Raw genomic sequence first — 13544 nt, 5'->3', positions numbered from 1 at the left:
CATCTATCCCGAGGTGGACTTTTGTCTTTGTGAAATATTTCCACTCCCGACATGCTCCGGTAAATCCTCGTTAATATGAACTGGTGTGACCAAGGGTACCATAAGGGGAAGCCCAGAAGAGATGGGGAAGTTGGCTTTGCACTGGGGTGCCGTGTAAAGATGTTCCAGATGGCCTGCCGGACGGAGTCTGCTGCCATTTAAACTGGGCTTGGTGATAGTGCAGGAGTTTTGCAGGCAGAGAGGGGTGAGGGATTAGGTTGGTTTGTCAGTGCTTGACACACAACAGGCGCCCAATAAATAAAATGAAAAACCGGAGAGCCCAGGAGGTGGGGCAGGGGGAACCACGGGCGGGGCTCCGGCGGGCCAGAAGAGGTAGTTGAGAGGTGGCAGTAAAACCCAATTTAGGGTACAAATCCTCGCGTGAGGCGGAAAAGAGCCCCCTTTCCAACCCAAAGTCCCAAGCATGCGTAGTAATGCACTCGCTCCTGTAAAGGTCCATCTTTCCCTTCAGCCTAGGCTCCACCCCGTGAGCTTCGCTGATGGAGATGGGAGGGGTTAAAGGCGGGACGAAATTCGATTGAAAGACCTTTTGACCAATCACCTTGCGAGGCATTCGACCCATGGTTGAGAACAAAAAGGAGGCCCCGCCCCCTCAACGGTGAAACCAATGAAAACCTGGCAGAGGCGCGGCCGGGGCAGCGAAATCACGCCTCTCCAGCCAGGCCACGCCCTTTATTCTTGCTCTGCCTCACCCCAGGGAGCAAATCCGATTGGATGGGCGACAATCTCAAAGGGCGGGGCCGCATACATTCACAGTGGGAGTGAGCTCGCGTTTGGGGAGGAGCAGCTGGGCGGGGCTAGACTCTGTCCTATCTAAGGTGGTAGAGGCCAGTGATTCTCCAGGCCGCATCTCCTAGAAAAGTCATCTTCTCGCGAACCTTTAAAGTCCCTGCCTCCGGAGGCACCTCAAGGGACTAGGACTGACTGCCTTATCTTTTTCCTCCTTCCCAAAGTCCCGTTTGCTATCATGGGGATGTACCAAGTGAGACGGAGTAGGGGGACCGAGTGGTGACCGGCACGCTGGTCACTGTCTGCTGCCCACTTCAGCGTTAGCAAACTTCTAGCAAGATCGGAACTGAGTACTAAACAACCTCTACACTTCCCCCCTGGCGCCATTCCAGGGCAGCGCCACATTCCCCAGTGGGCGCGCAATGGCCGCGCCCCCTCCCGCTGCGGACGGGTCTTTTGGTACATCCAGTCCGAGGTGAGTCCCTTCCCTATCACTTCACCCTTTCCAGCGCGTGCGTGCGCATGCGCGGAGCGCGGCGCGCGCAGCGGTTGGGCCGTTGGGTGTTCGGCTCTGGGATCTGCCGCGTCTCCGCGAGCAGTCGGCTCTGAACCGCGAGCCGCCGTGAGCTCTCGGATTCTAGCCGGCGCCAGCGAGCCCAGGGGCATCGCCCGCAGCGGCCAAGCTCATGGCCGGCTGAGCGGGACGCCGCCTCCGCCTCAGCCACCGCCGCCGCCGCCGCCTCCTCCTCCTCAGCCGGCGGCGGCCCGGGCCCAGCAGCCATGGCCGAAGACTACTGGGACGGGCGCCTGCGGCGAACAGGAGGAGAAGGAGGTCGCGCGGCCTCAGCCCGGGCCGCCGCCCCAGGCGCCGCCGCGCCGGTCCCGCGGCGTTGAGGTTGCTCGCGCGCCCCCGCCGGTGAGCGCGTCCACGAGGCGTGGGGTGGGGGCTGCCCTTCCTCCTACAGAACCAACCCAGACCCCGGGCGTTGCCGGGCTGCACTGCTGGCATGTGCCCCCTCCCCCAGCGAGTTTCCCAGAATGCGCCGGGCCGGGGGTCATTTGGGGCCTCCCTGACCTTGGCCCCGCCCTGGGCCTGGTCTGGGAACTGGGGATGGGAAGTACTGTGGGTGCTAATGGGGAGCAGGGTAATCGAAGGACCAGAGGGTGTGTAAATGGGTGGCAGAGTGGTGAAAGACTCGGGGTTTGCTAACGGGGGCCTGAGCTGTGGAGGGGTCGGAGCATGTGGTAATAAGTCTTACCTCTTTGTAAGGTTTTGAGGCCCAGTGTGTGCTAACGGAGGGGCGGTGCAGGGCGATGGAGGGACCTGAGGATGTATAACAAGGGAGAGGACGTCGGAGGAGTGCTGAGATATGCAAATGGGGTTATAGCTGTAGAAAGGCCCCGTGTGTGTTACTGGGGGATAAGGTGGTAGAGGTACCAGAGGGTGTGCCAGTAGGATCGGGGTTCTTAGGCCCTGTGTGTGGTAAGGGGGGGGGGTGGTCAGGATGGTGTTAATATTGTGTATTTGTCCATGACGGACTGCGAGGTGTGAGGGTGCAGAGTGTGCTCATGGAGGACAGGGTAGTGGAAGAACTCCAGTGTTGAGAGGGTACTAATGGGGGTCATAGCTCTCGAGGGTATGTGCATATGATAATAAAGGTCTGGGTAGTATGAGGCCCAGTATGTGCTAATGGGGGCAGAGTAGTGGAAGCCCTGAGCCTGTGCTAATGGGTATCAGAGTTGTGGATATATGTGTGTGTGGGTTGGGGGTGAGGGAAGTATCTAAGCACTGTAAGAGGTTCAGTGTATTAAGGATCAGGATGGTGTGAGATCAGTGTGTGTGGGTCCATGAGGTCAAGGGATGTGAGACTCTAGAACACCCTAAGAAGGAGCAGGGTAATATATGAAGTTCTAGTGACTATTAATGTGGATTTAGAGTCATGGAGGCGCTTAAATGTGTGCCAATGGGGGGGAGAATCAGAGCAGTATGAGTTCTGGAATATGCTAATGAGCGTCTGAACATTCTGAAGACAGTGTGTTCTTGGGGGACTGAGGTGCGTTGAGGTTCCAGAGAGTGCTAAAGGAGGGTAGAGCTGTGGAGGGGATCTTGTGTACAATAAGGAAGATCAGCGCTGTGAAGTGATCCAGTTGTCAACCGACAGGGGTTATAGCTATGGAGGAGTTGAAACAAAGAGAAATAAAGGACAGGAACGTGACAGTCCAGGTGTGCTAAAGTGGATTAGTGCCATGGAGGGCTGAAGTGTGTTAATGGGGTTCTGGGCTGAATGAAGATCTGTGTGCACTAATGAGGGTCAGGCCATTATAGAACAGCGTGTTTGTGTGTCCCTGGGGACTAGGGCTGAGTACAGGTTCAGGGTGTGGTAATGGGGAGGCACTGTGAGGCCCGGTGTGTGCTAATAGGGGTCAGGGTGAAGTGAAGGTCCAGCCTGTGCTGATGGGGTATGGGGGGACAGGGTAGTGGGAGGACCAGAATATGTGTTAGTGATGATCATAGCTGTGGAGGGATCTGAGTGTGGGCTAAAACAGGTCAGGGATCTGCAAGATTCACTTTGTGTTCATGGGATTCAGGGTAGTGTGAAGGTCCAGTGAGTGCTAATGTGGGTTACCAACCTCTACTGCTGTAGAGGGTCCCAAGTGCATGTTAATAGGGGTCAGAATCATGTTGGGGGAACAGTGAGTGCTGTGGAGAAGAAAACAGGCAGCATGTGGTGCTAAGAGTTAACTTAGAGGGGCCAGTGGTGTGCTAACAGAGCTTAGTGCTCTGTTGAGGCTTTGTGTGCTGATGGGGGTTAGAGATAAATAGAGAAATTGCATTGCCGATGGCAGTTACAATGCAGAGAAGCCTTCTTGAGGGTCCAGTGTGTACTGAAGCCAGCAGGACACTGAGAGTCCAGTGTGTGCTTATGAGATGTGCCTGAACAGAATGAGGATGGTATGTTCCTATAGGAGTTAGTAGAGTGTGATGACTGTGTCCTCAGTGGTTGGTGTGATGTGAGGTGGTGAGTATCCTTGGGTGTGGAAATATTCTGAGGATGGAAGCATCCCCTCAGGGGGTCAAGACGGACATGTGCCCTTCTCAGAGTGGGGTTGTGTATCCAGTTTCTTGCTCCTTCAGTATTCTAAAACCTAAAAATCTCAGAAAACTGAAATGATATTTAAAAGTTTTACTGCAGATTAATGTTCAAGTGTCTCTGTTCACAGGGCCCTGTCCAGGGTCCCCCTGCTGGGGGCGTTGCATGATACACAGATTTTGTACCCTGTCTCCCTAAAATCCCCCCAAAACTGAACTCTGGAATATGTCCAGCCCTTGGGGTTACTGCTTAGAGGTCATGGATCCATGGCTCCTTCGGGTTCCTTCCTCATCCTCCGTCCAGCTCTACTTACAGTCCCCCCAGCTCCCCATTCCCTGCCACAACAGGCAAAGCGACTGGGTATCCATGCCATATGGACGTATGGAAAACAGTCTTTGGGGGCTGGCCATGCTTCACCTTCCTCAGCCTCAGGTCCAGTGTTCAGCCTCTTGGGTCAGGATTTTTTTTGTTATTGTTATCTTGGGTTCTTTGGATGGACTTCATCCTCCTTACTGGATCTTTCTGCTAGGCTGGGCCCTCTACCCCTTCTGGGGGTGATGAGCTCAGGCAGGCAGAAGTGGGGTATGGGGATCGCTAGGGTAAGCACCTGATTTCAAGGTAACAGATGACCCACTTCTCTCTCTTTCGAATCCAGCCCCAGCCTCATCGTCAACCTTCTATCTAGCTCCACTTCCCTTGGGCCCAGGGCCATCTTAGGCCCTGCTGTGAGTCCAGATGGTTCCTGGGCCAGGTCTTTCCCCCTCCTTGCTGGCCCAGAGCCCAGGAGGAAGCAGAAGAAGGCTGGCCTAAGCCTTTTGGTGGCCCCGTTCCCTCTAGCAGCCCCATCTTCTTGCTGATACCAGTGTCCCTGGGTCACCTTGTCTGGGGTTGTTCATGAGTAGCAGGGACTGACCCTGCTCACCCTGACAGATGTTGGTCCTAGGCCCTTAGCCCCCTGCTTCATTAATTTCTGCCACAAGCACTTTTTGAGCATCTACTCTGTGTCAGTCACTGTTCCAGGTCCTCAGGATATAGCCATGACCTAAACAGACATAAATCTACCCTGGCGGAGCTGATCTTCTAGTTATGGTGGTGAGGAGACAGACAGTAAAGAATAAAGAAACCAGTAACTAGATGGTGTCATTTCTGAGGAGGTGATAAGTGCTGGGGGGGTAATTGGCAAGGTGAGGGGGCTCAGAATGATTGCGATTTTAAATAGGATTATTCGTGGTTATCTGTGAAAAAGGTGATATTTGAGCAATGGCCTGAAGGGGATGAGGGAGTGAGCTATTTTGAAATCTAGGGGAAGGGTCTTCTAAGTACCAGGAACAGCCACTGCAAAGGCCCTGAGGTGGGACTTTTGGGTGCGGTTTCAGAACAGCAATTAGCAACGAGGGGGCGGTGAGGCCAGAGAGGTAATGGTGTGAATGGGGGCCTTGTGGGCCACATTAAGGACTGAGACGTTTATTTGGGGTGATAAGGGACATGTGGTATGTTCTCAAGTAGAGGAGAAATGTGACCTGGCTTGTAAAAATCTGGTAAAATCTGGGTTCAACCTGATGGAACCAGGACAGCTGGTAGACTTAGATCCCCCCGCAACCCCACCCAGTGGTTGGGTCTGGGCAGGACTCTCCCTCCCTCTCCCTGCACCCCTCACCTGGGTAGCCCACTGGGGTAATCCTTTAGCCACCTTGACCATGGCTGCTGGGGGAGGCAGGAGGGTCCTTGTGGTCGCGGGGAGCGTTCCGCCTTGGCAGTTGGGGGTGATGTGAGCTGGTGCCAGCAGAACATGCCATTCTGTGGGCGTGCCCGGGGCCGTGTCAGTGGTTCCGGCGTCCTGGGCGAGCCCCCCGCTACACCAATGGCTAGGTCCATCAGTGCTGCTGCACCCGAGAATGCCTGCTGTGGAGCCTCTGCTTCCACAGTGAGGGTGCCCCCATAGAGGCCAACACGCCACCAGTTGGGCCCTTTCCCTCAGCCAGCCACCCAAGCCTCAGTACCCAGGTGGGCTCCTTAGGAGCAGGGTGCCCTGGGGCTGGTCATCGTAGGTGGCAGGCACTGACAAGGGTCTCCATCCATGCCAGGTTTCTAGGAATCCTGAGTGGTCCCAGGACTCCACAGTGGTTGGGTGGGCACTGACACAGGTTCATGTCAGTGCACCTCACTGGGTTGTCATGGGTTTTAGGGGGCCTATGGGTGTCAGGCAAATGCTAATGTGGGACCCATTCGCATCCATACCCCCTGCGCAGGTCGCCATGGATCGGATGAAGAAGATCAAACGGCAGCTGTCAATGACACTCCGAGGGGGCCGAGGTGTAGATAAGACCAATGGTGCCCCTGAACAGATAGGCCTGGATGAGAGTGGCAGTGGCGGCGGCAGTGACCTTGGAGAGGGCCCCACACGTGCTGCCCCTGGTGAACCTCGCTCTGGACGGGGCCCACTCAGCTCTGCACCAGGTGGGTCCACTGACCATTCCCACTCCCAGACTGGTCCCAGGGGTGCTGCCTTCCAACTGAGTTCCTCTTAAACTTGCGTTATTTTCATTTTCCTTTCTCCATTTTTTCCCTCATCTCTGCCATCCTCTCTCAACACCCTCTCTCTATTGTCCATCTGTGTCCCTTTCCTTGGCTTTGTGCCCAGGCCTCAGCGGGGAGGAAGGGTGCCCCGCCTGCCACAGCTGCCCCAAGCCTCCCTCTGCCCTTCTCCTGCGCTCTGTGACAGCCCCCTCAGGCCTCCTGGCACCTGCCTGCCCTGGGCCTGCCTTCCCAGGGCATTTGGCTACTTCTGCTGCCTGCCCACTGGCTCTGGGCCAGCCGCAGTTTCAGCTCGCCGCTGACGCGGGGTGCTCCACTAGGTGACTATTGCCCTCCCAGTTCAACCTGTCTTGACCTGTGTGAACCTCCCTGGGCCTTCCCACCCTCTCCATGAGGGACTCCAGGCTGCTCTGGGGGCCATGTGCACACGTGTGTGATGAGGGAATGTGTTACGGGAGGGTGGGGGGATTTGTCCTGGGGCTTCTGAGCCCACCCGGCCTGCCCTCCCCCTGTCCCCACTACCAGAGATTGTACACGAGGACTTGAAGATGGGGTCTGACGGGGAAAGTGACCAGGCTTCAGCCACGTCCTCGGATGAGGTGCAGTCACCAGTGAGGGTGCGCATGCGCAACCATCCCCCACGCAAGATCTCCACTGAGGTGCTGAACCCCCTGTCCGGGCAGTGGCGGGGCTGGAAAAGAGGGTCGGACCTGGGGAGTTGGAGCTCATGGTCCTGTTTCTCCCCTATCTTGCCTGCCAGGACATCAACAAGCGCCTATCACTACCAGCTGACATCCGGCTGCCCGAGGGCTACCTTGAGAAGCTGACCCTCAATAGCCCCATCTTCGACAAGCCCCTCAGCCGCCGCCTCCGCCGTGTCAGCCTGGTGAGCGTCTTCTCTTCCTGTCTCCTCCTCTTCCTCCTCCCAGTCCCTTCCCCTGAGCTTACTTCAGCCTGCCTCCTTTGCCCCACAGTCTGAGATTGGCTTTGGGAAACTGGAGACCTACATCAAGCTGGACAAGCTGGGAGAGGTGAGAGACAGCCAGGAGGCCCATGGTAGGGCTGGGGGTCCGTGGGAACTCCCTGCAGCTTCATAGCTCGTCTCCTGTCACTCTTCCTCACATTCCAGGGTACCTATGCCACCGTGTACAAAGGCAAAAGCAAGCTCACAGACAACCTCGTGGCACTCAAGGAGATCAGACTGGAACACGAAGAGGGGGCACCCTGCACCGCCATCCGGGAAGGTACAGGCCCCATCTGATCTGCCCCAGGCTTCCCGGGCTCTCCCCATGGTGTGCGCGTGCACGCACACACACACACACTTGCACACACACACCCATAGTGAGGACAGGGACTAGGGGTTCTGGGACTTCCCTCCTGACGTTCTGGGCTTCATGAGAAAGTGCCCATCAGCCACATATCCAGATAATAAATCAGGGTAACCAGGAATCTTCCTGTGTGGAGAAGAGGTAGGTGAATTGTAAAGCAGGGTGCTTGCTTTGGTTCTGAGAATATCCCTGAAAGTGCTCACGAGTTTACTTGACACAATAGTTTCTAGTCAGAATTTCACATGGAATGAATCTGAATTGCATAGTAATTGAGTGTGCAAACTCATTTTCACACGATGCTGCAGATCTGTGTACTGAGGATTGGAGCAAGGGCGCTTTCCAGAAACCAAAAACTGGTTGTGAAAATCTAGTGTCACATAAGCCTGGGGCTGCAATCCCAGGTTCTTGCTCTATACTCTTCTCTGAGCCTTAGTTTCCACATCTGGAACTTGGGGACACACCTTCTTCCTGGTATCAGGTGGGTTAGAGCCGGTGGCTGTGAGCCACCACCCCAAGCCATCTGGCTCGACCCGGTCTAGTCCTCCTCCTTGCCTCTGTTCTGAGGGTGGGCCCTGACTCTTCCCCTGTCTCACCCCCCTGCTTCCTGCAGTGTCCCTGCTCAAGGACCTCAAACACGCCAACATCGTCACGCTACACGACATTATTCACACGGAGAAGTCCCTCACCCTTGTCTTTGAGTACCTGGTAAGGTTGGGTGGCAGTGGGTCCTGGGGGGAGGTGGGGAGATGGCCAGGAGCCACAGGATGTGACCCTCTTTCCTCTACCTGCTCTTCTTTCCTCAGGACAAGGACCTGAAGCAGTACCTGGATGACTGTGGGAACGTCATCAACATGCACAATGTGAAAGTGGGTGTGGGGCAGGAAGCAGGGGCACAAGGGGGCCCCTCACTCACCCACTCCACCCCACAAATCTCCCAGAAACAGACTTTTCCTGTTTGGCTTTTTTGCCAAAAAAAAAAAGCTGGGAGCCCTTGGAGGGCATTGGGACCCTATCCTCTTTTGTGAGACAAGGCTCTGGGCTCAGTGCCTGTCTTTGGGAGGGGGAGCAGTGCCTGCTGGGGGTCAGGCTGCTGGATACTCTTTGACCTCTGCCTGCCGTTCCTGGGTCCCCAGCTGTTCCTGTTCCAGCTGCTCCGTGGCCTGGCCTACTGCCACCGGCAGAAGGTGCTACACCGAGACCTCAAGCCCCAGAACCTGCTCATCAATGAGAGAGGAGAGCTCAAGCTGGCCGACTTTGGTACCCCTGGCCTCTGCCTTCTTCCCAGTGATCCCCCAGCCTTACTCTCCCAGCCTCCCCCTTCCCCACAACCACCTGGTCTCAGTCCCTCCCATTCAGCCCCTCCAGGCTTTGCTTAGGATGCCCTCAGTCCTAACTGCATTCTCCCCAATACTGCCCACAACCTCCTCAATTCCAGCTGCCCCTTCTCTCCACCTACCAGGCCTGGCCCGGGCCAAGTCAATTCCAACGAAGACCTACTCCAATGAGGTGGTAACACTGTGGTACCGGCCCCCCGACATCCTGCTCGGGTCCACGGACTACTCCACTCAGATTGACATGTGGTGAGGACAGGTCGAAGTGTGGCAGGGGCCATGCGGTGAAGGGGGGTGGCTTGGTCACAACAGCCAACCGGCCAACTGCCTACATATTCACTGTGCCCTCCCTGCCCAGGGGTGTGGGCTGCATCTTCTATGAGATGGCCACAGGCCGGCCCCTCTTCCCGGGCTCCACGGTGGAGGAACAGCTGCACTTCATCTTCCGCATCTTGGGTGAGGAGGCATGAGCCCTAGGAGCTGTGGGGACATGCAGGGAGGCCCTGTGAGATGTTTAGGATAACTCCACTTCCCCGCCAGGAACCCCAACTGAGGAGACATGGCCGGGCATCCTGTCCAATGAAGAGTTCAAGACATACAACTACCCCAAGTACCGAGCCGAGGCCCTTTTGAGCCATGCACCCCGGTGAGGCTGGTGGGTAGGTGGGTGTTAGGGACCAGAGTACCCAAACTGAGTTTAAAACAGGTCCCCTTGTCCTTGTGGTAGACTTGACAGCGACGGGGCTGACCTCCTCACCAAGCTGCTGCAGGTGAGACGATCTTCCTGGGCCAGCCTTGGGGCCTAGCGGATTCCAGGTGTGGGGAAACAGGGAGCTACAGGGGCAGGATCTGGGGCGGGGAGGAAGAGAAGCCTACTTGTTGAAAGTGTCAATACTCCCCCATCCCGACACACACACTCAGTTTGAAGGTCGCAATCGGATCTCCGCAGAAGATGCCATGAAACATCCATTCTTCCTCAGTCTGGGGGAACGGATCCACAAACTTCCTGACAGTGAGTGGAGCTGGGGAATGGACCGGCTGGTGGGGGGCTTTGGGGAACAGGACTGCTGCAGATAGCTGGGTAGGTTGTGTTGGGCTCTGGCTCTGCCACCTTGGATGGGGTGGGGTGGGGTGGGGGGGTATGCCCTTGTTCACGTGTGTGATGTGTTGTTCATTACAGAAGAGTTTTTTAGTTTTCAGTTCCTGGAAATTTTCAAACGTACATAAAAACCGATGGAACATCACTTTACCTTTTAAAAAAAAGTAAATGTTGTGAAATAGATACTGAGAAATGATAGATCATAAGCATATAGCACAATGAATTTTTACAAACTAAACACCCGTGTAACCGGCATACAGGTCGAGAAATAGGATATGAGAAGCTCCCCTGAAGTGCCCTCTTTTCTCCTTCAGTTATTCCTGGCATCCCCTCTAAAAGTTGCCACTAGTTTGACTTCTAAAGCATAGATATGCTTTCCCTGTCCCTGTCCCCTACAGAAATGGAGGCACATGGCGTGTTCCGTTATGTCTGACTTTTTAAAACTTTTTAATATGGACGTTTTAAAGTTAGATATATTTATATATTAGACCAAATAATATGATGAGTCCCCAGGTACTCCAACAAGTGATCAACTCATGGCCAATCAGGTTTTATCTATAATCACTCTGATTATTTTGAATCAAGTTCCAGATACATCATTCATCTATAAACAATTTCAGCATGTATCTCTAAAATATTTTCTTAAGCGTAACAGTAATACCATTATCACGCTAACATTTGATTGGATTAATCTCAATCAAATCCCAAACACCGGGCTTCCCTGGTGGCGCAGTGGTTGAGAGTCCGCCTGCCGACGCAGGGGACACGGGGGTTCGTGCCCCGGTCCGGGAAGATCCCACATGCCGCGGAGCAGCTGGGCCCATGAGCCATGGCCGCTGAGCCTGCGCGTCCAGAGCCTGTGCTCCGCAACGGGAGAGGCCACAACAGTGAGAGGCCCACGTACCGCAAAAAAAAAACAAAAAGAAAAATCCCAAACACCATCCATTGTCTAGACTTTATAGGTGGTAATCGCAGTATCACTGTCGCACTTGACAAAGTTAATGATTTCTTGGTGTCATGTAATAGTCTATAATTCCATTTTCCCTGGTTGTAGCTGGTTTGTGTGTGGGATTATTTGATGGATGAAAGTCAAGGCTCTCAAAGAAAAGGCAGCTTTTTCTAATTTCCCTGACGGGGCCACATGGGAGGTGGTCCTAGGTGGCCTCATGGGTCATGCCCCACTCCTGTCTCTCCTCCACCCACAGCTACTTCCATATTTGCACTAAAGGAGATCCAGCTACAAAAGGAGGCCAGCATTCGGTCTTCGTCAATGCCTGACTCAGGTAAGTGTACTTGTGGCCCTCACCCTCTTCCCTGCCCCGTCCACCTACCTGCTTGCTCACCAACAGCCATCTGCTCTGCTTTCCCCTGCAGGCAGGCCAGCTTTCCGAGTGGTGGACACCGAGTTCTAAGCCACAGACCGAGGCCCCAGCAGGCAGCAGCTGGAGGGATGCCATACCCCTCACAGGGCAGCCCCCAACTGCATCATCCTCCCTGCTTGCTGCCTGCCTACCTGCCTGACTCATGCTCACCTGCCCACATGTCCCCTGCTGCCTGTCTGAACACCCGACCATTGGCCTGTTGGCCCACCCATTGGCCTGTCTGCTGGGTGCTAACAAAGTTCTCATCGTTCCTTCGCCTGATCTGTCTGTCTGTGTGTCTCTCTCTCTTTCTGTCTCGGTAGTTGCCGGCGGACAGCATGGCCGTGCCAGCCTCCCACACTGAGGCCAGGCCTATACCCCTCCCCATCATGCCCCACCCCCCGCAGGACCACTACCCCACGGCAAGCCAGGGGTCTGGAGCTAGCCCAGGCTGGGGATCTCGACTCAGACAAGACACGGTGATGCCTTGGGTCTGAGGCTCCCCTGTCTGCTTTCCTGCCTGCCCCACCTGCCTCATGTTGTGTGGGCCTTTTTCTTTTTGTTTCATTCATTGTTGTTTTTTAATTATTTTAAATGAGGTTTTCATTTTTTAAATGCAATATCTCTGTATACAGGCTGGCTGGGCCCCACCCACTGTGTGGCCCTCCCACAGTATTTTGTGCAATGAAGCCCCGCTCCCAGCCTTTCCATGGCAGGGACACAACCCCTATTCAAAACCCTGACCATCACCAGACCCTGGGGTCAGCTAAGGGAAAGCATGCCTCAACCACTCGCCTTCCGACCCCCACCTGCCATCCCCAGCTGCAGGGGGACTTGGGGACTACTGGAGATTCTCTGGGAGATGGATGAGGTGGGGGGCCCCCACTCTTTCCCTCCTGCAGTCCCATAGCAGGGGCCTCCTTCTCAGGGTCTCCCTAGCCCAGCCCTCCTGCCCCCATCCCACTCGGTGCTGTTGAGTAGGGCCCCTGCCAGGAACTGACCAACTCAGCGAGGAGCCATAGTGTGTATATGTACACAGGCAGGGACAGAGGGGCACATGGTGGGGGGGGGGTGTGCCCAGGCGTTACCCCCTAACCCCTGGGGAAGATGAGGCAGGGCAGGGACAGTCTCTGGGGTCAGTCTCCAGATGGGTGGTTACCTCCCCTTCAACTCTAAACCCTGGGGCCCTCAAATGGGGTGGGAGGGCAGGGGCCTTCCTAGGGTGGTTTGGGAGGGGTGGGTTCCTGAATGCACCATAATCGCTGTATGAAATATTAAAAAGTCTAAAGTGAAAAACCTGATTGCAAATCCCTGTGGGGGTGGGCTCAACCCAGGGTGAGTACTGGGACCTTGGAGAATTCATACCTGGTCCCCATCGTCTAGAAGAGCACTGGGAGTGGGCCAGGGACACGTCAGGACTATGAAAAAGGCATCTGAGGGGTTGCACACAACGGTGGAACATCGAGTTGAAGCAGGCAGGGCAGGCTGTATAAGAGCATAGGCTAAGGAGAGAGGAATCAGATTTACCTGAGAATATGCGGGAGCCAGATAGAGGGTAGACTGGTGGGTGTAGAGAGGCTGTTTGAAAGACACTTGGAAGGCCCAATAAAATGAGTTGGGGAGATGAGGCAGAGAGGCCCAGTATGACCAAGACATGTCTGGCTGGGAGCATGAGAAAGGCCAGTTGGAGAGGGAATATGAGAGGAGGGTAGATTTTGAACCACTGAGTAGATAGGGGAATGCTTTTAATACATGGATCAAATTCAGGAGTAGGGCCATTGATGGAATTGGATGTTTAGATTACTGGTGTCTAGGAAGTAATGGAAACCATGGACATGTATGAGATGACCCTGGGGAGGATGCAGTGGTTTGTGAGAGGCTAGAGGTCAAGAGACAGCCTGGGACTTGGTCTCAAGTCGAGGCTTTGATTTCCTCTGTCCTGGGAGTTCTAGCCCCTGTCCACCATCTTGGGCAAAGCCTAGGATAGACTTCCAGGCAGAAGAGGTAGG

At 55.1% G+C, this 13544-nt stretch overlaps 1 protein-coding gene across 5 annotated transcripts; it reads left to right on the top strand.

The window, feature by feature from the left end:
- The first annotated feature begins 847 nt into the window (after positions 1 to 847).
- CDK16 (cyclin dependent kinase 16) lies at positions 848 to 12756 on the top strand. 5 transcript variants are annotated; one of them, XM_030849849.3, is made up of 16 exons: positions 848 to 1264; positions 6131 to 6338; positions 6942 to 7075; positions 7177 to 7302; positions 7391 to 7447; positions 7546 to 7660; positions 8355 to 8449; positions 8548 to 8610; positions 8878 to 9001; positions 9204 to 9324; positions 9434 to 9531; positions 9616 to 9721; positions 9803 to 9845; positions 9997 to 10087; positions 11380 to 11457; positions 11859 to 12754. In XM_030849849.3, exons 2-16 carry the CDS (start codon positions 6137 to 6139, stop codon positions 11897 to 11899), a joined length of 1494 nt encoding a protein of 497 aa, XP_030705709.1. In that variant the 5' UTR covers positions 848 to 1264; positions 6131 to 6136; the 3' UTR covers positions 11900 to 12754. The 5 variants fall into 5 exon arrangements, 3 of the variants coding, with proteins under 3 accessions (XP_030705709.1, XP_030705708.1, XP_030705711.1); XM_030849848.3 differs by lacking the exon at positions 848 to 1264 and adding an exon at positions 1308 to 1705; XM_030849851.3 differs by lacking the exons at positions 848 to 1264; positions 11859 to 12754 and adding an exon at positions 11549 to 11806.
- The last annotated feature ends 788 nt before the right edge of the window (positions 12757 to 13544 follow it).

This window comes from Globicephala melas, chromosome X, assembly GCF_963455315.2.
Source record: "Globicephala melas chromosome X, mGloMel1.2, whole genome shotgun sequence".
Classification (NCBI taxonomy): domain Eukaryota; kingdom Metazoa; phylum Chordata; class Mammalia; order Artiodactyla; family Delphinidae; genus Globicephala; species Globicephala melas.
Note: the sequence above shows the minus strand (reverse complement) of the source record. Positions and strands in the feature narration are given on the sequence as shown.